Genomic DNA, 24960 nt, shown 5'->3' on the forward strand with positions numbered 1-24960 from the left:
CACTTAAAATAAGCATGTGCAATTGAAAAACATAAAACCTAACAGAACAAGACAAGATAAAATCTCTCAAAAACCTAACCTTAGAACAAAACAAAAAGATAAGATGATGCAGGCACAGACAAGACTGACTGTGTCCTCTAATTAAAGGCAGGGAAAAAGGAGCAAGACAACATGCTAATTTATGAAAACAAGGTGAGAGCTGATGATGATGGGCTTTCAAGTAAAAACCTACTCCCAAGAGAACTCAAAGTTCATGCAAAAACTCAAAAGCCACAGGAAAGAGCAGAAAGTCTGCCCAAATCCTAAATTAATGCTTGCAAGTCTGCATAGGTGGTGAACATTTTTGTTCACAGGATTTACCTTAAAACCTTTGAGTGCAGTGATAAGAAGGTACATGCAACAATTTAAGAGGTATTTAATAAATAATATAAATAAAGCAGCTGCTAAGAAAGCACAGGATGAATTTCTAAGGCACTCTCAATTGCTAAAAGAATTCCCTGAAACTGAAAGCAATCATGCAAATACTCTCAAAATGTAGACTAGCAACTCTACTGCCTGGGTGTGGGAAAAGTCCTTTTTGGTTTAAAAGCAGAAATAAAATATAATATTTTTTCTTGAGCAGAAGTAGAAAAGCAGCAACTGCTTTTCAAATAATTGACAAGGAGCATTTAGTGGATACTGGAATAAAATCAAGTAATAGCATATACCAATTTTATTTCCATGCTCTTTTGAGCAGGAACTTGAAAAGGCAGAAGAGCAGCCCACACTGCAGGAGAATCCCTCTTGTCCTACAAGTCATTTGAGTGAAGGCAATGGGGCAGCATCTGGAGTCCACAGCAGAAAAGCTCCCAACCCAGTACAGCTACACGAGGCTGTTTATCCCTGCTTATCACACAGTGGTGTGGCACCATCGGTATTGGACTGCTGGCATTTGAATTTTCTTGATCTCTAACAAAGTGAAGTTCAAAGCTGCCTCTCTTTTTTTAAAACGAAAATCAATATTATTCAACAGTTCTAACTTAATTAAAACAGAAGAAAAATCTGTGACTATGGTCATCAAGTTGCTTCAGAGCAGAAAGCAACACACAAAATACAAATAAAGGTGCAGCGATCAAGAAAATAGGGAACCACACATACAAACTCAAACATATCAGAAGATGATAGAGATTTTTGCACAAAAAAGAATCCAATATAGAAAAATGGCCTCAAAAAAAAGCTTAATGACTATGCAAAAACTCTGTCCTGTGCTAGTTTCCACCGAAAGAGATGGTAGATCAGTCATAAATTTAGCAGTATCTGATGTGCTCACAGTGTGTCCTAGCATACCCACTCCAGGAAAACAGGATTTGTGTCTGCTGTGAATAATATTCCCTTGCCCCAATACAGATAACCCCAAATCCTCAAGGTAATTTGTCATAATTAAAAATAAAATGCAATTTCTTAAACATCACCCTAGGGAGTCTCACTTTGGTAACACTGTCTACCCACCAACACGCTATAAACAAGCCAGCTGTAAGTCTGTATGTGCAGAATTTTATCAGTGATTGGAGCCAATGCCTTGCCAATAAATGCCAAAATACTTGGCTAGGAGAAAAAGCCCCAAACCCTAGGTCTAGGATGGTGTTCAGTACACTTCTGTGTTTAAAAAGCTATAAAAACATCTGCTATCCTGCTGCTTCCTTCTGCACTGAGTGTCTGCCAAAGGAAGAAAAGGGAAACAAAACTCAGGAAAGAATAATATCACAAAATGCCACTGCACTGATGTAAATCCATCTAACAACCAACCCAGCTACAAGGCTTTTTAGCATGTATTAACTTCTATTCCTCAGTTAATCTTTTTCCAAAGCTAAAATTACTTCCTAAAGTTGTCTGTTTAAAAGCCAATCCCGGTTTACTGAGCAGTAAGATCACAGAAAAATTATTGGGTTTTTTTTTAGCATGAAACACCAGAAAATACCACAAAGGTCTGTCAAGCAGGAAGAAAAAAGAAATGGAAGGCAGGGAAAAAACCAAACTTGTCTTCCATTGAGTGAAAAAAAAGCTTAAGGAGAATTCTTAGATCTTAGAAATTACAGTTAAATTAAAACCAATGTTTCTATAATCTTATATAGAAGTTTAATCCATAGAATCAAATTAAGAGCAAGAGCCTTTCATTTACCTGGAATATGGAATTTCTCCACAGGAAAACTGCTTAGTTGTTCATATATTCTACTTTTCTCTTGTAAAAGAGTTTCTTTTAAGGCACTCTCCCTATGTCCTCGGGAATTGAGAGCCTCGAGGAGTTGGTCCAGTTGTTCCCGAGAACTGTAAAAGCACCAACGGTTTGGTTTGTATACTGGCCTTGGCACCTCTACGACAACACTGGTACGTGAATCTTGGTCAACATTGGAGGTAGATTCAGAGGATTTCAAAGACTCTCCAGTTTTACTGAATACCTGAGGTTCATTTGTGCAAGACTGTCCACTATTCTGAAAGGAAGAGGTTCGAGGCAACAACATGTCTTCTGTGAGACCAGAATAGTCCTCCTCGACAAACAATCCAGGAACAGAAGGGAAAATCCAGTAACGTCGGTACAGGCGGTCACGACCCAACGGGGTGATATTTGTGCAGGCTGTTGCATTCTGAATCTTTTCTAACAGTTCCTTCTCTTTCTTTTGTTGTTCCTGTTTTAAAGCTTCTTCATCTTCAGCAGTAAGAGGTTCGCTCTTTTCACAAGTGGTCTCTTCTTGTCTTGTAAACTCTTTAAATCCATTTTGCCCTCTCCTTCCTAAAGTCAAAAGAAGTATGATAGCAATTAATTTACATATTTTTTAAACCAAAAACTCAAGTAAAGGGCAGGTTTTAGTTCTGTTCTTTTTTGGTTATCCAAACTTACACTGTCAAAGACCATCAGCTCAGTCAAGAGACAATACTGGCTTTATTAAAGAAAAACTCAAGTGATTAACCCCCATTCCCTTGAACAGGTAACCACTTTAAATACACCCTCACTTTGCAGAAACTAGACTAAGTCTCCCTTACTGACACTGTCATCTTCAATATCATACAAAAAGAACCAAAATTTTAAAAATGCAAAAATGTATAATAGAAACATCTTATATAAAGTAGAATTCTAGAAATTTCAGTACTGAATACAAACTATGATCCAGACTTTATTTACTATACTCAAAATGATGATCTTAAACCACCAAAGGTCTGAAGAAAGACCACAATCCCTACATAGCAGCTTCTATGGCAAACTCAGGTATCTCACATTTAAAAATTAAAGTGATCAAGTATTTACTATTATTTTCCCCACTCAATTTGTACCAGCTGAAAACATTTCAGTTCACATCTTTCGTTTACACCAAAGTATTAAAGTCCTGGTTGTCATCTAGACCAGTATGTCTCATAATTGATGCATGCAACCTGAAAGGTGCAGTCAACAATCAAGTTCTGCATGTTTCCAGTGTGACCTTCAGTTCCCTAGCTGCATGAATGAAATAATAACACTAGTTTGTCATCCAGTCACAATGTTTCACACATGGGTATTTGAGAAACCTGAAATTCTGTTTTAAGATCTCATTGCTTTTTCATGGCAAAGCTCTAACAAACATGTAAATCTGTATTATTGAATGACTCTGAATTCCCAGGTACTGTTAGGAACTGTACAAGTTTGCAACTTAAGACCACAATCATCCAGGACTTTCACTGGCACAGACACCAGCATGAAGCCTTCCCAGCAGAAAGAAAAAGATGATCTAGCAGCCCAAAGCCATCAACCATTCTTCCTCCTGTGGTGCCATCTATGTTTAGTTAGGAACAGCAGGCAGCACCATTTACTGCACTCCAGTTCCTACTAGCACACTGCTGAGGAAATTAAATCTAGGCATAAGTCTGGTTTTATTCTTGTATAGGAGGCATGCTGCTTCATTAACAAAGGAAAACTATACCTAATTGCATGATCTAACATCTTCTTCTGAAATATCAGCTGGTTTTGCATTTTACTAAAAAAAAATTAAAAATATCAAACCCATACCACTTCCTATTAGATGAAACTCCTACAACTCTCTCTATGAGGGCAAGTACTTGTAATGGCAACACCATAACATTTTTTAGACAACAGAGGAATCCATGTATGGAAAACAAGAAGAAACAGAAGTGTGAAAGAACATACAGCTGACTAGAACTACACCAGACCGGCTCAATGTACTTAAGAGCCCATTATGATCATATTGTAGTGCGGGTTTGTTTCCTTAAAATAAAATTACAGCAAAGATTGATGTTTTTACTAGAAAACACAGGAGCTTGCCAGGTGCATGCATGCAGGTGCACAGGTACACAAACAAATCCATTCTAGCTTTACCTCTCCGGCGTTTTTTGTTTGGTCCCAGCTCTTCTTCATCCTCTGTGACTGTGTCCACGTCTTGCTCTTTACGTTCCATCTCCTTGCTCTCTGTGCTAGTATCAAGCTCTTCCCGTTCCTCCTCCCTGACACAGCAAAATAAACAAACTGTGACTAACCAACCATAAGAAATACACAATGAAACATGGCATCTTTGACACAAAGAGTACTTTTATCTACCAAGTACTTAACTAGTAAAATACCTATAATGCTCATAAAAAAATCAACTGTAAATCACAGACTATATTAAAGCCCAAAAGAAACTCACTGAACTGTAAATGTGAAGTTCTATATTAAGGACTAAAACCTGTTCTTTGGTGCCCACACTTTCATTTGAAGAGCATTATTATAATATTCAGACCATTTTTGGAGACATCTTAGTGTAGTTCTATTTCTGTGAGTTTTTTTCATGTCTAAGTAAAGTTTCCTTCCCAGAAGGTATGTACCATTCTGTAAAATGCTTGTTATACATTTTTGCCTCATCTAGCAAATATAATTAATTCCCTACAGAAAAACAGGCAGTTTTTACAAGTAACTTTTTTACCAATTCTACACCACTATGAAAAAAAAATAAAATCAACATTAAGGATAATATTCTTAAAATACAGCTTTGCATATGATCTAGTCAATGAAACTACACATGTGAGGTCTGACCACAAAGCTGAAAAGTGCTCTATGCTATACATCACAGTAATATGTATCATACCCAACAGATATTTCTACAGCAGGAATTCTTTGCTCCTCTTCTTTCAGCTTTTCTTGTTTCTCTTTCATTTTTAACTCTTGTTCTTTTAACCTTTCTTCTCTTCTCTTACGTATCCTAATAGGAAGAAGGATATAAAAAACCAGTTACAATTAATCTACTATCTAGTCTGTCCACCAGATAGTTTTCTTTTATACTAAAAGATCATCCAAAAATAGCATAAACATGGGAAAACAACATATAGCAGAACTAAGTTTCAGTCCTGTCCACTGTCCCAGGACACCAGCACAGAACAGAAACATTACTACTGTTTCTCATATGCCTTCTGCAGCTGAGACATGAATCTCAATCGTAGCACCAAAATTTGGTTTTCCACATCCTAGTTCTACCTGGCTGCTGCTGCCTCTCGTTCCTTGCGATGCTGTTCTGCCTTTAGCTCCCGGAACTCCTGTTTTGCTTGTCGTAGCACATCAACAGAGTCCTCAATGAAATCTCGAGTGGAGACCAGAGTCAGAAGTTTCCCACAGAGAGCATGAAGGATCTTCATCTTTTCTCCTAATAAAATTTGGACCAATGTTTATATTTCACTATGTAACTGATAATAAGCCTAAGTCTTACAGACTCCAAACTGGAATTTGTTCTCACTTAAGAACAAGTGAACAAACATTTGTAGCACACTAGGTGGACTCGCAGAGACACTTCCTAAAAGCGTATCTGCTTTGTTCAGACACGCGAGCCTTTATTTTTAATTTATTAACTTTTACCACCAAAATTAGTAAAATGCAGTATTATCTTCAAAGTAGAGACAAAGGAAGAATTGACAGAAATTTTTCTCCATTTCCAAGTAATGAACAAAAGACCCAAATACAAACAGAGAGAAAAAAAAGCAGGGGCTGAATCAAACACACCAATGCTTCTTCCAGAGAGATCCCCTTATTCAAGTAACACTAACGTTTTTAATGAGATGAAAGAAAAGCTACTCAGAAGTAATGAAACTGCCTAGCTCTGCAATCTCTGATGTGGCGGGATGTGCTTGTGAGGACTGAAGCATAGGGAGTGAGCGTTGGTCTACATAAAACCCCCAGAGATCCTTTCCAAACTCAATTATTCTATGATACAATAAATTGTATTATTGGTGTAAAGCAGCTGCAAAATTAATCACTTATTGAGCAATCTAATAATCCCTAACATGTATTCTTTTATTACCTGGCAACAAATCATATACTGAGGTACTTGAAAGCTTCTTCAAGAGACCAGGATTACTTAATCTCAGCTCCATGCAAGCATCATCAGTAGTATCAAACCCTCCTCGTTTCTGGTAACGGTATTTTGCATTGGCTGATGTTATATCAGCACCTGATGCTAGAATGTGAAGTCTGAGAATCTCAGAAAGAGTGCAGCTATCAAGGTCCAAGTTTTTCAAATTGCAGCCTACAGTTGAGAAGAATGAACAGTTATGTTGTACAGATATTTAAATGTACATAAATATAAAAATAGTTCTTTAAAATACAGAGCAAAATAATAACAGTAACAAAACAAGAAGTGAAACCCACACATACCCTGATGTAACTGGGGCCATGCAGCTGCCAAAGTTGCAACTGCAGACAGTGCAGATTTTGTGGGGTCTGCATCTTCATCCAAAGCCTCTGTTAAATCTTTAAGGAAATAAACACTTTATTCTAGTGCAAATTAAAACTTGTACTGTGGAGGGGAGGAAAGGAAGCTGCGTTTTGAGAATTGCAGACAAAGCAAAAAGAGGGATGGTATTTACAGATGCATCAATGTATTCAAAACTCAATTCAACATCCAGACAAAAATTTACAGATCTTGAAATGCAACTAAAAAAATCCAACTAAAAGCTAAGGACATGCACCACATGCTATATAGGGAGAACACCATCTAAGCTGTTAAAGCAACCGCAACACGCAGAACATGCACAACAGCAACATAAAAGGCAGCAAGGACAAATCTAGGAACACACTTGAAAGTGCAGACAAGTAGCAATGCAAGAACACCTGTATTTCCTTTCCTCAAACAAACTGTTTTTCTTATCATAATTTTGTTTTTAGGAAGCATAACTCAAACCAATAAGGTACTTTGATACTGGCTATCACCATTCACTTTATACTTTCTATCTATAACTCACATACAGCCTGTTCTGCACAAACACAATTACTAAGACATTACAAATAGATCATATTTCACCAAATCAAGCACCTGCACTTAATGACCATCAAACATAAGCAAACTGACCAGGAAAGCAGGCAAGTGAAAGGCAGAAACAGCAAGTTCCTGTTTCTTAAACAAAGGTTTCCTCAGCACTTACAGGTATTTCTCCAGAGGGTTGGCAGAGTATTTTCAGCAATGTATGCTGTTTCAACAATTTCACTTTATTCAAATCCAAATTATTAAGCACTTAAAGTCACCAAGTCAAAATAAAACCACAAACTGTACAAACAATACATAAATGCAAATCCACAACAGTCCTCTAGGATGTTGTTTGAAAACTGTCACCCAGACACAGCAAAATGAATCTCTGCACCTCCCCTTTCACTTTAACTATATAACACACTTTGAGAAAGAACTGTACACCCCCAAACCACATATCTGTGGTGTTCTCTGTTGCAGAAACGCTGCCTGCACAGAATTTAACTGAGCAAACATGCTGACTAGTGCTAGTTTGGTTAGCCAGAATTACAAAGGCAAGACTGTAGATCTTTTATGGGAAAGATGTCTAAACAAGTGTGACAAGAAATGAAAGTTCTGAGGCAAGTAAAACACAATAAATGAAGTGCCTTACCCACAACTCTGCTAAACTAGAAACAAAATGGCAGACTTTTGCAATTATCAGCCCCATTATGTCAAATTAAAATATGAAAGTTACATTATGTTTTTTCTGATCAGCCATACAAATAATATAGACTCTAATCAACTATTCCATTATTACCTGATAATCCTTGTTTGTATTGCCAAAGCAATACTCTCAGTAGTTAACAAATACAGTTTAATAGCTAAATTCAACAGTAATTAAAATACAGTCTAAATTTATTAACACTCTCTCAAATCTCTATTCAATTAACAAGAGCAGCCACTGTTATTGAAAACAGTGCCCATGCTTTATATAAAGATAATTTATAGACTGGACATCAATCTTAAGCATGAAAATAAACAATGTTCAAGAGAGGGGTTAAAGGAACTTTTGTTTAACTCACATACCTGGCTTGGAGGGGCACCATGGAATTCACTTGACCTCAAAGAGGGAGTGCTCTTATGTACCTACCTCTAATAAAATGAAGGCTAGTAGGATGGGCCAAAGCTTCTCCTTTAGCCAGCAAATTTGGCAGTCCATAAACACAGGACTACAAATTTGTAACAAAGCCTGCACTTCCTTCTGATCAGTGGTTAGTATATACTGAATGCCTCTAAAAATGGGGACATCAGCTTTAGAGCAAAGACCAAAGTCAGAGTGACTGTGAGAGTCTTTAGTGAAAGAACACACACAGTAGTATCCAGGAGATGTGGATGCATAACTTCAAGCCTTGGAGGACAATGAATATTCAATTCACCATTACAGTTGTGCTGGGGAGTTTTAGTTTTTCATCTAGTTAGGTACAGCTTTTTTTATAGATACAGCTATCTTGGAGAAGACTTAGGAATATGACTTGTTTCCTGACCCTCAGGAGAAACATGTAACAGTGCTGGAGGAAGAGGAGGAAGGTAAAGACGCTTCCTGTACCTCCAAAACACAAGCAATGCTGTTAAGAACTTATTATGCTTTGCTGGATACAATCATAGTAACAATGAGCTTCCTTTTTCTCTATTCCCCCCAGACCCTGTGGTCCGTGCCCAGTTTAAGGCTTTAATTTCATATAAAAGAGAAAAACCAAGCCCATTTATATAAAATATCCATGCATAATAAGACAAGGTTAAACAAAGGAGTGCCATAAATCATGCAGCTTAAAGTTAATTCCAGTGCAACTTCAGCTTTTCAGCAGTAAAATTAAAGATCTGACCTTTGGTCTCAGCATCAGCTATTTGATCTTTGGCCACTTCCTCTTCCTCTTCGGCCATTGCCTGAAAGATGGCAGTCAGGAAGAAAAACAGCAATTCACATAGTGGGCCTTCAGTGTCATTTCCTACAAGAGCTTCCTCTAAAACCTCTGTGAATAAAGTTTAAGAAGCGTCACTTTTGCCGCAAAGTTGGAAAAAAAATTATGTACTGAAGAATGAAAACATTTTTTTCCCTTCAGGTATGATAATTAAATTACGTTTCCATAATTTACTGCATAGATTCCTAGAATGATGGTGTCAGAAAAAGTGTTGACCAAACATTGTTTTCTTAATAGAGAACTGCAAGAAAAAAGTACAGTTCTTTTTTAGATCTTTTGATAAGCAGAATAACAACTTGTACACCAAAACTAATTTTGATTTTACAAGTCCTTGGAGTTGACCGCGAACTGAAAATTGGATTGATACACGTGTTGGCACTGACAGGTTAAAGCCACACAGAAAATTCTGAAGCAGTGGTGCACACTTGTGCACACTTAAGATGTTGGTTGTTTGGTAGAAGGGAAACCACTGAAGTGGGGCACCTTGACACATAAGCCACAACTTGCCTAAAGTCACTCCTTCAGGAAATTCATCTTGAAGATCAAAAAGTTCCCCAAAAGCATGTAAAAACTCCAAAACCATCAGAGCATCACCAAAGATCTCAGGAGGAAGTCTTGTCTTCACTGGCACCGGAATGGGAAGTTCCTGCAAACCAAATGGGACCACTTAATACAGTATTTGATTTGTGCAAAGTACACAAGTCATTAAAACCAAAGAGATGTTATTCTAAGGAATGTATTAGTTGAATTACCATGTGTTTTACTAAAATGAGTCCCACAGGACACATGACCAGTTATCATGGTAACACTGATGATAGTATTAACTTTGGAAACCAAAGAGCATGCAACTTGAATGTAAAATTTTTGAGAAAAGTTTACTCATGTCCATGAAGTTTGTATCTTTATTAAATGAAGTTAATCCCACTACAAGTTAAAAACATTGGCTGTCAAGCTTTTTCCTTTATACCTGTATTATTTCACAAGAGTTTTGAATTTCAGTTTCCTGAACTATCCAAACAAGCCAAAATAAACATACTCTTAGAAGTTACTTATGATTGCTTGCAAAGACAAGTAAACCAGAACCCCAACACGTTGACATAAAATGCACCCTTCTAATACTAGGATATGCAAGATCATGTCTAACAACTGTGTGTTCTGGCACTGAGTTTTTTGCATTTTTAAGGCATTTATGGTAGCTGAAGACATTAAAGGGAGCTGATGTAACCACATAACAAGACCACTTAACAGAGACACCACCTCCAAACCACAGATAACGGTACCTAACATCAAGATTGATTTTGAAATTACTATTTTCATGTAATCCTTCAAGATTTGTCTTCATTTACTGTTTCTTAGCACACATAGTTGAATAATTTTCAGAATTATGTCTATTTTCCACAAATGTGGTAGTTCACAAATATTATAAAGAAGAAAGCCAAATATTGTGCTTCAAAAGGACACAATAAATTTCCAGAGATGGGAATCTTTTCAAAAGCAGTCCCCACCTAAATTCATCTTTATTTATATTCTTGTCAATTCACAGAATCACAGAATTACAACTTAACAGGTTATTTTAAGTTCTAAGGGAACCACAAGGACCTTCACTTCCAGCTCCAGGCCCTGCACAGAACCACCCATGTGAACCATCCTGTGCCTGAGAGCATTGTCCAAAAGGTTCTTGAACTCCATCAGACTTGGTGCTTTGACCACTTCCCCTGGAAGCCAGTTGCAGTGCCCAACCACTCTCTTGGTGAAGAAGCTTTTGCTAACATCCAACCAAACCCTTCCCTGGCCCAGCTTCAGGCCATTCCCTTGGGTCCTGTCACTGTCACCACAGAGCAGAGTTCAGTGCCTGCCCCTCCTCTTCCTCTCACAAGGATGCTGTAGACTGTGATGAGGTGTCCCCTCAGTCTCCTCCAGGCTGAACAGACCAAGTGATCTCAGCCACTCCTGATACGGTTTCTTCTCCAGGTCCTTCACCATCCTTTTTTCCCTCCTTTGAACACTCTCTAATAGCTTAATGTCTTTGTTTTATTGCAGTGACCAAAGACTCACACAGTACTCCAGGTGAGGCTGCACCAGGCACAGAGTGAGTAGCAGAGTCTCAAGTGTAGTGATGACACTGCTTTTCCACCCCTCCTTTTTCTTTCCAGTAGAAATACAGCAGAACTGTTTTCACAGCTTGCTCTCCCCTTTCAGCAATGGCCTTTTTCCCTTTCCTCAGCTTTTTTTCCCTTTCTACATAGCTAGGAGTTTTCACTCCCATCTTCAATGGCCATACAGCTCTCCTTGCAAATATGTTCAGCTCTCATATTCCTCCCAATCCGCGATTTCACTTGAATTAATTTAACACTCTCCTTTATTTCCACTCGCCCTCCTTGCACTTGTTACAATTCCCTGTGTACCTCAAACTCTCAACCTTGCATTTCTGACTATTTGCCTCCTTTTGCAATCCCCTGCCAGAATGAATCCCAGTAAAGCATACATAAACATATAACACTTGAAAATCTTCTGTGGTACACAGCCACATTATACTCTTGTGTGAATCCTAAGTTCTTTGAGAAGCAAATTCTTGCTACTTTCTACAGGTTTCCAATATCATCATGAAAGATGTTAATTAAACATGATATTTATATTATATTACTACAGTTTAAATCAAAAGAATGTCTCAGGAAGTAACAAGTCAATGTCTTCTCTAACTTTTGCAGCCAAAACTTTAGTTTTTTTCATTACTCAAATCTTTTATGTAACTCACATTTTTATAAGTGAGTTCATTTTGTATTCTTCACAGAAAAATCAGGTATACTCAATACCCCTCACTCAGTAATGCCAGAAAATTGAACATACTCCACTGCAGACTGAGCACAGGCTGTAAAGCTTTTCTGGAGGTTGAGAATGCAGATGCAGATGATCCCATTAGCATTGCCACTGGGAAATATGTATTACACACTGCATGTGACTCACAGCCTCTAGCATTCCAATCAGATCTAGATTTGTCCCTGCATTAGGGAATCTAATCCATCTGGGAACTCTGCAAACTACAATCTTGAGCTATCCCAAATTCAATCATACCTTAAGGTCATCACACTCCATATCTTCTCTAGGCTTACTCCACTGTTTGAGGTATTCCACATATTTCCTTTTTTCCTCACGCAGTTTCTCTCTTTCCTGAAAAAAACAGTCACAATTGTATATAAATATTGTTACATGGTCTTACTGCAGTTTCTAAAACTGCATCATTTACTACTCAATCACACTGAAAAGTAAAACATCACATTTCATGAGAAGAGAGTAATCTATTAATTTTATTTTGTATAAAATGATACTAGCAAAAATATTTAAATGAGGTGATACATTGTTGGATTAGTTGTTGCTTTTGCTGGGGGGTGTTTTGTGTTTTGTTTTCTTTTTAATGGAAATGGCTAAAGAAAAAATATCAAAAATTAGACAGCATTGATGAACGTTGCCTCAAAAAAGACCATCTCCAACATCCATTCAACCACAGTGAATATGGCTGTGGTAAAATATAGTGGAATCTATAATTTCTTCATATTCAACTTGACAAAAAAGTTATTTAACAATTTACATCCAAAAAAAATCCACACAGAAATCCACAACCATTAGATATGCTGTCAATCTGATGCAGAACAGATACTTCAAAAAGAAGACAACCATTAAATCAAATAGTTTTATGCATTATTGGCAAAAAAAAAAAACGCTAAACCCACCACATAACTTCCTAAGTAAATTCAAATTCAAAATGAACTTTTGGTAAACTAAAATTATAGAGAATGTTAACCAGAAATACAATCCATCATCAAATCTTGTAACTGCCTATTTTTCTAAAGTGCATTTCTAGAAAATGAAAATGATTATGGAAAATAACTTCAAACAGAGACTAAGAAACAAAAAGCCATTATACTGTTCCATTAATACTAGAAAGCCATTATACTGTTCCTATATGAAACACAGATACTTCAAAAGCATTACTTTTTCCTTTTCTATTTTGAGTCTCTCTTTCTCTTCTTTCTTTTTCATCCTTTCTTCCTCCACAATTTTCTTTAATTCTTCTCTCTTCTTTTCCTTATCTTCTTTCTCCTTTTTCCTAGCTTCTATAGCATTCGCCTTCTCTTGTTTTAATTTAGCTTTTTCAAAAGCTATAAAGGAAAATGACAAACCTGAGTTATTTTTCTTTTGTAAAACGTTAGTTTTAACCAATAAATAGACTGTAATTTTATAATTATCATATCAGAAAAATATGGTTTTGAAAGCTGAACTGTTTCCACACCAACCAGAAATTCAAACACTTGGAAGTTCTTTACAGAATCAGAGTTTCAAGCCTATGTATTAGACATGTTTTACGAAGTTGTCAACAGGTAATAAAGTTAAATATATCTAGTTTTATGAGGATACAGAAGGTTATTACTTGTTTATTGGTTTCCATCAATTGACATATAAAGATGAGAACTGATTCGAACATATAATTACAGCAACATATTTAGTAACGACTGGTTAATAAAAGCATGTCACAACCAGGTGTGGCACACAACCATGAAATATCTGTGATAGTAAAACCCTTTAAATAAGCGATCTTTAAATATTTAGTTCTTACTGAATTACTTCAGTAATTACATTTGTAATTACTTCAGTAATTACATTTCATACATTTGAAATCTATGTAGTATTTCAGTGTGTTTTGCTCAAATTTTACTTCAGTTACACAATTTAAGCTGAACTTTAAATAATAATAAATGCTACTGTCTGAAGAGATGCAGGTTTCTTTGCAGGCATGTGTAAAAGAAGAACAGGATACAAATTTCCACTTTCTGTGGGCAGACAGCGGCCATCAACCCACACACAGGCTAACAAATAAAAGGGGGTCTTACTGTTTTAACTGAATAAACAGGAAAGCTAGAATCATATGTGAATGAAATGAAAAAAGATCCTCACTCTTACCAAGTGGATAGTACTAACAAGAAAAACTTATATTATATTTTCCTATAACATTCTGAAAATGGGCTAGGTTCCTTCTACAGATAGCTACTGCACACAGCAGCAATATATGAATCTGGCTACACACTCAGAAGGTTAAATTGTCAAGGTACTTGGTAACTTGCTACCTTTTCACATTGTGAAAATGTGTCTTAACTACCCTTCTAGAAGCTGCAGTTTCTGTCCACACAAGAGAGGAAGCAGCTTGGACACTGATCAGCTGTTAGCTTGGTCTGTGCTGTCATTCCCAGCACATAAACAAATAGATGCTTGTTGTGTAAGAACACGGAAGAACAAGTTTAATGGAACCCATGAAATTCTAGTGTCCCCATCTCCTATAAAGGAAAGGCCCAAAGCAGTGTCAGACAACTGTCTGTTATTTAAGCAGATATTAGATTAGGTAATTTCTAAATATCCTTGGCATCTTAAAAAATTCTGTCTTCAAGAAGATGAGAGGCTGGAACCAAAAGTTCACTGAAATACTTCCACAGATGAAAGCCTTTCCTTAGGAAAAACAATCCTTACAATCCAGAAGAATATGTCCCTGTCTGACCTTTGTCCTCAAGAAGGCACACCAATTTATCTAGTTAAACACAAAGAAAAGGCATATGGATCCCCTTACTTCATTTAAAATCAAATTTAAATTGATCAGGAATAGGTTAAAACTAAGCCAAAATAATTCAATCAGTCCAAACTAAAAATCTCTGGATCTTTTAAACCCCCAAAAAATCAAAATATATTTCAGTTCTTTTGAATTTTGAGATTGTTGTATGAGGAAAATGCATAAATGGAAAAACTAACAGATTTGTGTTACACATTCGTGCTTTGATACACCTTCAGCTGGTAAAATTTACACATGACTTCACCAGCCAAGCTTATACAAAAAATTATTTAGCTCTTTATTTATCTGAGAGAGAAATCAACACAGTTGGACCACAAGCTTCCTACATTTCCCCAGTTTAATCGTCTAACATGGAAAAAAAAATAAAACCAGGAAACAAGCATGCTAACTATTGAAAGGAGCACTTGGCCACAGTGGTGTGGCAGTACACTCTTAATACATTTTCCCTTTGAAAGGTACAACCCCAAAAGCACCCTAATTATGGCTATGCTCTCAAATCTGCAAAAACTAGTTCTACTGGTCATATGAGTAAACTTCAACTTACCTATGGCCTGCACATCTTCTTTTTGCTTCTGGAACCTTGCTCTTTCCCTTGATACTTTACTTTTATTTCCTGCGGTGTTTTGTTTAGGTTTAATATTGTCCTCCTGATAGAGAATTTGGAGGTAGAGAGGAAAAAAAAGAGCATAATAACTACAGTGAAATGACCAGCAAAAGATATTCCAAATTTTTCAACTGTTCTGTAGAACATAATGAAGTACTATAGTGACTAAGAGTCTCAGTGTTTAAATACAGGCAAGTGACATGCCTGTATCTGAGGGCAAGTGACATCATTTTATATGAGAGTTCAAATTAAAGCTTTTTAGTAAATTATTTATTAATCCCAGAATGGAAAAGTTCTCTGTTTGTCATCACAACACACTGAGAAACTAGTTTCTTGATAGGATCCCAGAAATAATAACAAAAATAAGATGATAACATATCAATTATGATCCCTTTTACCAGCTTGACTATAAAGCAATTACTTTAAAGCAATTGTGGAATATATCCCAATTGCCCTCAAAATAAAAGAAGCACAATGTCAACCCTGTATTTCAAATGATCTGAAGAGTCAGACAAACAGAAGTACTTCCTAGACTATGCTGAGGTGTCCTTATCTGGGATCAGAAATGTTATTACTTACAAGACTTGCAGATGCCCTCTTTGGAGGTCGCCCTCGCCGTCTGCTTGCAGGACTGAAGATAAACGTGGGCGGTTCATCAGGAAAGAAATAGGAGAAGTTTTGTTCTGCTAGATTATATTTTTCAATTGATGTTGCCTTAGTAAGAAAGATGAAGATAGATATTCATGGTGAAATTCTTAACCTTTTTATAAATATAAGCTAAATAATCTAAATATAAGCTAACTAATCAATCATTAATTCACAAAAGAAGACAGTAAGAGCAACCATATCCACAACTACTTAACTGAGGATAAGAAATACAACTCTGAAATAGTGTAAGTGAAGAGTTAATCTACCATGTTATGATAGCAATGTATGCAGCACCCATCTGAAATTACAATTTGGCTTCATTTGGTATATGCCTTTCAGCAAACACAGCTCATCGGTGTCTTCCTAGCACGTTACTGAAGTGTGTGAAGAATAAATTTTGACAGATATAAGCAGAAACTTAACTTATTGAAGAGTTATATAATTCTCTATTACACAGGTACTTATTTCTAGAGGAAGATTTTTCCAAATTGTCAAAAGTTCTTTTCAAGTCTACTTTCTCAACCATGACTTCAGGAAATTCACCCTTACTGGACAATACAGATGAGGATACAAAGGAGACATTCCAAATAGGACATGTTCACGTAACTGAAATGCAAGGCAATCAGCAAGAGGACAAGAAGACACTCCACAGAAAGCCCAAATAAAGACAAGATGACAAATAAACATATATAGAATATAACAATTTTCCTGAAGCTTCAGAAAGCATCACTAATAGATGACTAGTCCTTAATGTGATACAGTGAGCTGGGTCAAAATGACCACTAATAAGCCCAAGGAATGGGGTGGTTTATCCCTTTCAGCTCTATTTTCTTCTATTTCCATTTCTTTAGAAGAGACAGACTCTTAGGAGTTACAAATTTATTTAGAAATTCATTGCCTTTGTTATTTTCAGAGGCAAGACTCACTGACTCTCATCTCTCCGAGCTTTCCTGTGCAGAATGAGCAGTTACACAGCTGTATGAGAAAATAACAGACACGATAAAAATCCCTGCTACTTTCTAAAAACAAGAAGATAGCAAGGATTTCAGGGTCAAGGCTGCAATACACAGGGAAGGTGTCCAGGATCTCTTGTGGTTCAGCAAGCAAAACAAGGGAAATTGCTGCCTTGTGGAAAAAGCTGCTCAAATTCTCAGTCCTCTGGTGCCTACTTAGATGTGAACTCAGTCTGAGTTGTTCTAAGTATCACTGTATATCTAAAATTGCAAACACATGCACAATCAAAAACTAAAACCTTATCAAAAATCCATTCCAGCCACCTAAACTCTGGTCTCACTGAAGATATGGAGACTGAATTCCATCTATTATAAAATATTTTCCAGTTAAAAGAATTAGAACAGAGTAATATTGGTTTACTGTACCAACACAAAACCAGTTCATTTTTATTCAACTTAGAAGTATCAGCTGCATACCTTGAAGAATGAAAACAACTCATGTGCTTGACTAATCAAAAGTATATTATACTTACAAAAACCTAAATGTGATGTAGTATTTAAAAGGAGCTCTGAGCAGCTAGTAGAGAAGAGCAAAAAAATACCAAAGAGTGTCAATATTCTATCCCATAAATTATGTCTTCTTGCTTACCTTAGCTTTAATGACTCCATCATGTGGTTCACAGTGTTGTTTCAGAAAAAGTTTAAGTCTATCACGAGAAAAGAGATGTTTCCTCCGGCTGGATTAGGAAAGAAAGGTAGTATTATCAACTAACATCTTTAATTAGTATTTAAGTACAGCCAAAAGTATGTGCAAGAATACATGTGATAGATCATGTGATTGAACTTTTTCTTATTTTCTTCATTATATTTCTTTGAAAGCACAACTGAATTAAAATTTTCCTTATGAATAAAACAAAACACAAGTAGTTTATAAAGAGTTGGTTTATGCATCTGCAATTTTAATTTTGAAGATTCTGTTATGTCCTCTTTTATAAACACCCTTTGATCCACAGTAGATCCTCCAAATAGTTCTTAAAATTCCTAACTAAAACTCAAGTCTGACTGTGTCAGAAGAGAGGGAGGACAACAAACAGGGACAGCAGGAAAGCAGCATTCACATCTCTCAAGCAGGGAGGCAAGCCAACAAGTGACAAGGTGAATTCACACACTTCTCCCTACAGGACAGTGTGCACTCTACTGGCTCCTGGCATTCCAGGGAACCTGCATTACTTCATGGGAAGGAAAAGGCTTCATTGCATAGGAGTAGCTAATGGAAAAATAAATCCTGATTTGTGCTGGAACTAAATTACTTGCAATCACATAAACTGAAGTTTGTGCATCAAAACTTTATATAAACGGGATGCTTCAAACAATCTACTCTGAACAGATATTTTAACTAAATTTAAGACAAAATTGCTACTTAAGAAGCAAAACCTCTACAGCTTTCTATTTTAAATTAATCTGATTGCCCGTGTCTGCTCTAACATTTCAAACCAGCAACGCTACCAGAGTGCTCACAACACCAATAGCTCATTATTATCATTATTAGAGTTCACACACTCTTTTCCATCTACTCCATCAATGACAACAGTAGCCAAGGTATCAGAAGTCACAGTCTTGCAAAATGTGGAATATATAAAAATTTCCTTAAGAAAGGACGTTCTTTGATGTTTGATCTTTGTATACTTTCAAGCCTAATCAACACAAATGGAAATTTAATGCATGAAACAGAGAGCTTGGTTGTTGGCCACTGTAAGTGATGTCCAGGTGTTAGAAAAATAAATTATTTGCTGGTAGAATTGCCATGTTAAGGTTTAGGGCTGGACATACTTCAGTGGTCTCAGACCTGCAGGGAGGTTAACAAAGCTTGGGAATAAGAATGCCCACTGACAGTGGTCACAAAGAACACAGAATTTACAGACAAGAACACAGACAAAGACATCTAGCAGAATTCCCAGGGTTAGGAAACCCAACCAAGCAACTATACCAAACCAGCTCCAACTGGGTAAAAGTAATTCTGCAGGGGAAAATCTGTGGCCACCGACTCAGGACCACTGACACAAGAAACTCACTGACTCAAAAGAGAAAGACTGAGCAAGTGGACTAATTACCATAAGATGTAGGAATTAATAAATTAATTGGAATCATTAACAAATAGAAAATAGAAAAGTAATTAGTAGGACAACTTATGTAACTTATAGCCAATGAACACTCATTCCTTTTCTTGCTAAAACATGTTTGATTTATGGAATACCATTGATCACCTAGGCTTGTGAAATAAAAACCTCTGTCTCTCTCGAGTGTGTAATTATTGGCTCAGTGCACACTGGGTAACTAATCTGATTTTTGCAGACAACAACAGCAGGTCTCATCTGTGTGCCAATGAAAGCAGAGACCTGCAAGGAGTTGGTACCTGTGTTAATGCTAGCAAAGCTTGGGCTCCTTGATACAGAAGGTCTGTATTACAGTATTCTGTTCCAGTGCTTTTAATTAACAGCTCTAACATTGTTTTAAAATGTCATTTTATATCAAAAATCTTCAACAATTCACAGTTATAAAGTATAGTTTTAACTTCCACACACTAATTTTTACCTTAGTTGAGATGCTTTAACAATAACAGCTTCATATAGGTGTTTTTTAATAGGTTGGACTTTGTATTTGAACAAAGAAGGATCAATTATGGCTTTCTTCTCCCTAGGGAAAAAAAATTAAAAATTAAAAGTTTACATTCACATATCATCAGCCTCATATTTTACACATTTAATATATTTCTATGCCTATACAATGGACTTCTTAAAAATAGCCAACTTGTAACTTCCTCCAGGACCAAAGAGAGCCCATTAATTTATGCCAACTTTTGTGCTAATATATTTAAATCTGCATTAAAAGCAGTTCCTGCAAGGAACAGGAACAACAATGAGGGATCTTTTCTTAGTAAGGAAATGGAAGATAAGAAGGGAAGGAAGAGAGAGAGAGAGAGAGAGAGAAGTAATGATACATCCCTACACTTCAGAAAATTGTCTCCTTAATACTCTTAAGTACTCATGATGGTAACAGGAAGACAGGAAAAAGGAGAAAAAGATGGTGAGAAAGGAGACCAAAGGACAGAAATAAATAAAATTAATAAAACCAGTAGTCCTTGATCTACCAATTGTGTTACGAAACAAGTAAAAAACACCTAAAATATTTTTCAAAAATAACACTTTAGGAAAAAAAAAAACAAATCAAACACTTTACCAACAGCATAAAATACCAGGAAGTAACAGAAACCATAACATATCTACACTTCAAAATAAATGCTCATCAGGTTACATGCTTTATTAGCCAAAGTGCACTTCCCTTTTGCAGGTATTCCTACAGAGACCTGGATTTTTCCCCCCCATAGAAAAATATTTCTTCAGTTTTAACATAACATTAACTGTTTTGTTACACCTCTTCCTAGGTGGATAACACCCAGGTCTGGTGTGCTACCAAAATCCACTCCTTTACAAGAAAGAGAGGGGCTCTTTATGCTTTAAGAAGAGTAGTGTATTTATGAACAGAGCTGAACTAATAAGACTTTATTTAAATAATGTTGCATTTTGGCATTAAACAACAGAACTAATTTCTCCTGAGGTGAGAATTTGTAATCAAGACTTGTACTGCTTTGTAAGGAAGAATTCAGTCATCGTCTTATTTCATCAAGAAGGAAAGTTGAAGCAGCTATGTAGATGAACTAGGAGATTTAAAACTATGCATTTCATCATTGTCACTCCTTCCAGCATTTACAAAATGCTTTCAGGTGGAGTTTGAAAAAATAAACCAGTACATCACTTGATGTTCTTCAGCCTTGTGAAAAACATGCACATGATGTTGAAAACTGTACTTTGCAATGCTCTGAAAAGAAAATTTGCTACAATTCTTGTTTTTCCCCACTAACTCTGTGAAAGAGAAATACAAGAAATGTTAACCTTCCAATGTCTAATAAATACATTATTAACTACAGATTAAACAAAACAGTACTTATTCACCATTAGTATCATTTCAGATGAGAATAATTCGCGAAGTTCTCAAGAAAAATAGTTTATAATTATTAAATTATCAGCATAGTTAATAATAAATGGACTGACAAAAAAAAAAAGACAGACTTGGAAACAGCAACAGACCTACAGGTAAGTGCTGTGATTTGCATGCAGTGTCTTGCACGATACTTCATGCACATCACAGCTGAAGTCTAAAGTTAAGTCAGTCAGACCAAACACAGTTTAAGAAATATAACAGAAAAAAGTCCACCCAGCCATTCCTATTAGCAAAACAGAGAACAAGATTTTAACATATTTACATAAGTTTGTTAGAAGAGCCTTCATATTCTGCTCATACCATGACTTGGTCTTCCATGACCACCTTCAGTCTCAAGACAGGAAAGCTAAAGTAATGAAGGCTGTCCCCAGGAATTTTTGGATAGTATGAAAGACAAACTTGCACCTCATCACACACCATTGCCTCTCCAGGCCTTTGATCTAGTAAGCTGAAGAACAGCCCAAACAGATAATGTTCAGATACAAAATAAAAGGCATCAGAGTACCAATATGAAACCAAAAGTATATCAGCTTATTTATACATATTGAATAGGTTCTAAGCTTCAATACTGTCTGCAATCAAATTCAGGGCCCAAAGAATAATAAAATTTTCAACTCTTTATCATTAATCTTTTCTTCTTAGTTTGTGTAAATCTTTCTCAATTTCAGTGGATCATATATAATAGCCCAAATGTAATTTCAAAACACTAAATTTTTCTGCTTAGTTTCTGAGTTTCTAATTATTATCCAAAGAAGTAAATATATTCCTGAAAACCCTAGCCAAATTTAGAGTAAAAATTTTGCTTAGCACAAAAGAGGAAGAAAAAGGTAATTCAATACACAAAGCAAGCTTTAAAAATTATATAGATTATCTAGCAGCTTTAGCACAAAAATATTGTTATTTTTGCTTATATTTTATTTTGTAAAGCATTATATAAAACACATTGGAGTTCGCAAGGGTTAGATCCACTTCACTGCAGAGATCCCTTACAAAAAATCTTCTCAGCACAGCTCTGACACACAAATCCAGGAAAAAATACAGAGTATTTTGTAACTTAGTAGGTAAAAACTACAACTGACTCACCCATATCACACTAGTTTCTACTGCAGTCAAGTGAATGTGGTTAGTACTTGTGTGAGAATCTTGCATTTTTAATAAGCTTATAGTGAACCACTGACAGGTAATAATCTCACCAGGCCTTCAATTACTTTGGCACGTTGCCCACATGACCTGAACGTGAATTTCTTCTTACACTGCAGCTATGCTACACTCTGACAGCACAGTACTAAGGGAGCAGTACCAAGTAACCCCTGAGACCTCAGAAGCATGGAATTGTTAATGTTGGAAAAGGCCTCTAGGACTGAGTCCAGCTACCAACCTGGCCCCATCATGCTCATCACTAAATCACATTTTCAAGTGCCACATCCACATGGCCTTTTGAACACTCCCAGGGATGATGATTTCATGATATCCCTGGGCAGCCTATTCCAATGCCTGATGTTTCAGTGGAGAAATTTTTCCTACTATCCAATATAAACCTTCCCTGGCACAATCTGAGGCCACTTCATCCTGTCACCTGCAAGCTGTGAGAAGAGACCAACTACACCCTCATTTCAGGTGGTTGTACGGGGTGCTAAGGTCCCCCCTTGAACCTCCTCCTCTTCTCCAGGCTAAATAAACCCTGCTCCTTCAACCTTATCCTCCTGAATTACCTTGTCCAGGACACCTATCTGCACCATCTGGTCTGAGTCTTGCCACAGCTACCTGTATCTTACTGTATTTAACAGAAATCGAAAAACTGCACCAAAAAATACTGAAGTTGGAGGATCCAGAATGTTGTCCTGAAGTGCTAAAATGACTGCTGTCCCACTTTTCCCAAAAAAGGCAGTGGCTTTTTTTCTCTTTCACTCAATTTGGGAATGGACAAAAATCCCTTGAAGAATGCTAGGTAAATAACACAATCATTTGTGGTCTCATCACGCTCCAGTGCAAGCCTTGCACAGGTAACCTGTCAGCAAACTGATCCCCAAGGCACGGCTGCCTCTGACATCTCTGAAGGGTGCCACTGACAAGGAACTCTGTACTGAGCAATAACAACAACTGCCCACTTGGAATTGCAAATATTTTCTGCAAGTATTTTCAACAACAAAACAGAGCAACTTGAAGACTGTTAAGAACATTCTAGGGACAAGACAACTGACTTTTAACTTTTTGGTGCAGATTTTAAGGTGCCTTTGATCCAGGTACTTTGGTTTTTCCTTATAACATAAAAAGAGGACTACCCATCATCATTATTCTTGGATTCAAGCAGTGTAGGAATGAGAGAGGAAGAAAGGAAAGATAAGAATTACAGATGAAGAAAGATTTTACTGTACTGAAGATATTATATAGCTTTAATGACAAGCTATGCCCACATTTTAATGTATCCAGTTAATAATTTTTTTCCTCCAAATAAATTTAAAAACTCATTTGAAGATGGTAAAAGGCCTGGATGGTAAGGTTACACTGACATTATTTCCAAAAACTGTTACCTCTTATATCCCAAAACTTGCAGAAACAATTAGCCCTTCCCCAAAATTAATCTTCAATTCCAACTGAACAAACACCCAAATTTACTGCCATAAACCAGCCAGCAAACCAATAACTTTTTTTCTAGTATTTCTGATGATGCTTGATGATTCACACTACTCACAGGCCTGACAAAAGGAATGACATGAATAATTAAGTTGCAGCTGAATTGTCTGCATTTGGCAGCAAAAGCCCCCCAACCTCCAGGCTGCTGCTGAGTGCTGAAGCCAATGCAAGAGTTCAACCTTACCTTTAAAAGTCTATCAGTTTAAGGTGTGAACATTACTATTCCATGTGACCACTATCCTATGGTACCAGAGGCTCCCAGGGCACAGAAATGTTTTAAGAACTCAGATTTGCTACCTTTTGCTATGTAAGCCAGGCCTTAGAGCACAGCCCGTTTTTCTGAGGGAAAGTAAGAGCATCATAGCCTCTTTCTTCCTGTACCACCCCAACTTTTACTGAAGAACACAACAGAAAAGGTCAGCAGCAACATTTGTACAGACTACACAGCTATTTCTGCCCCACACAGACAGGAGGAGTAGGGTCACAGAAAGGCTGAGATCTCTAATGACATCTATTTTCAGTTAAGATTCTCCAGCCTTACAGATTCTTTAGGAAAAATATTTGCAGATGGCCCATCAATCTGTGCTGTGCTCCCCTCCCCCTCCCTCACAAACACCCTGAGCATCTGCTGTACCATTGTTTAACAGCACTGCAGCTTTGCACAAAGACGGTCTCAAAACCTGCAGATTTGTGTGCAGGCTGAGGCAGAGCTGTCCTGCACACATCAATTTGACATTGGTCCCAAGGTGACTAACATCCATACTCTCCACATGCAAGTCTCTCTATAAACAGCAAAATATAGTCTCTGAAAGACTAGGGATGCAAAACCATGTCATTCAGTTCAGTGGGATTTCATTGTTTTGAGCAATGGTACAAAGAATCTTATATGCTAGCATACGAAAATTCATGACAATGCTCTACTTACAGATAGGTTTTACACATACTGCAAATTATACTTTTCAAGTCTGCATATACCCAGAATATATCCAGAAAATTACTGTTACTACACTCTCACATTTGTTATAAACAGACTCACTTAAAAGTTACAGCAAGCATTTTAAAGACACAAGAGGTTTGCAATTTAACTTGCAGCATGTTAGATATGTCCCAGAACACTGCTTCAAAAGCCTGTATATTCTCACAAGAACTCCCCTTCTAAGAGAAAGAAATTATTTTCCCTCCCTTCTCTGCACTGTCAAAATAAGTAATCAGCTGGGGAGAACAACAGATTGACTGGGAGTGCAAGACTTAGTCT

General features: G+C 36.8%; 1 protein-coding gene across 2 annotated transcripts in view; it reads right to left on the bottom strand.

Moving 5' to 3' along the window:
* The window catches only part of BAZ1A (bromodomain adjacent to zinc finger domain 1A), a 65577-nt gene that overhangs the window by 17943 nt on the left and 22674 nt on the right, over positions 1–24960 (bottom strand). For both annotated transcript variants that reach the window (XM_054275879.1, XM_054275880.1), the window contains exons 5-18: positions 19605–19706; positions 17662–17749; positions 15991–16125; positions 15352–15454; positions 13184–13350; positions 12266–12361; positions 9701–9839; positions 9098–9244; positions 6644–6739; positions 6291–6515; positions 5474–5639; positions 5088–5201; positions 4343–4467; positions 2159–2767 (exon numbers count right to left, since the gene is read on the bottom strand). In XM_054275879.1, coding sequence (XP_054131854.1) covers positions 2159–2767; positions 4343–4467; positions 5088–5201; positions 5474–5639; positions 6291–6515; positions 6644–6739; positions 9098–9244; positions 9701–9839; positions 12266–12361; positions 13184–13350; positions 15352–15454; positions 15991–16125; positions 17662–17749; positions 19605–19706 — 2312 coding nt within the window. The remainder of the gene's footprint in view (positions 1–2158; positions 2768–4342; positions 4468–5087; positions 5202–5473; positions 5640–6290; positions 6516–6643; positions 6740–9097; positions 9245–9700; positions 9840–12265; positions 12362–13183; positions 13351–15351; positions 15455–15990; positions 16126–17661; positions 17750–19604; positions 19707–24960) is intronic.

Source organism: Melozone crissalis, unplaced genomic scaffold (genome assembly GCF_028551555.1).
Source record: "Melozone crissalis strain CALT ecotype California unplaced genomic scaffold, PUWL_Pcris_2 ptg000018l_1, whole genome shotgun sequence".
Lineage (NCBI taxonomy): Eukaryota > Metazoa > Chordata > Aves > Passeriformes > Passerellidae > Melozone > Melozone crissalis.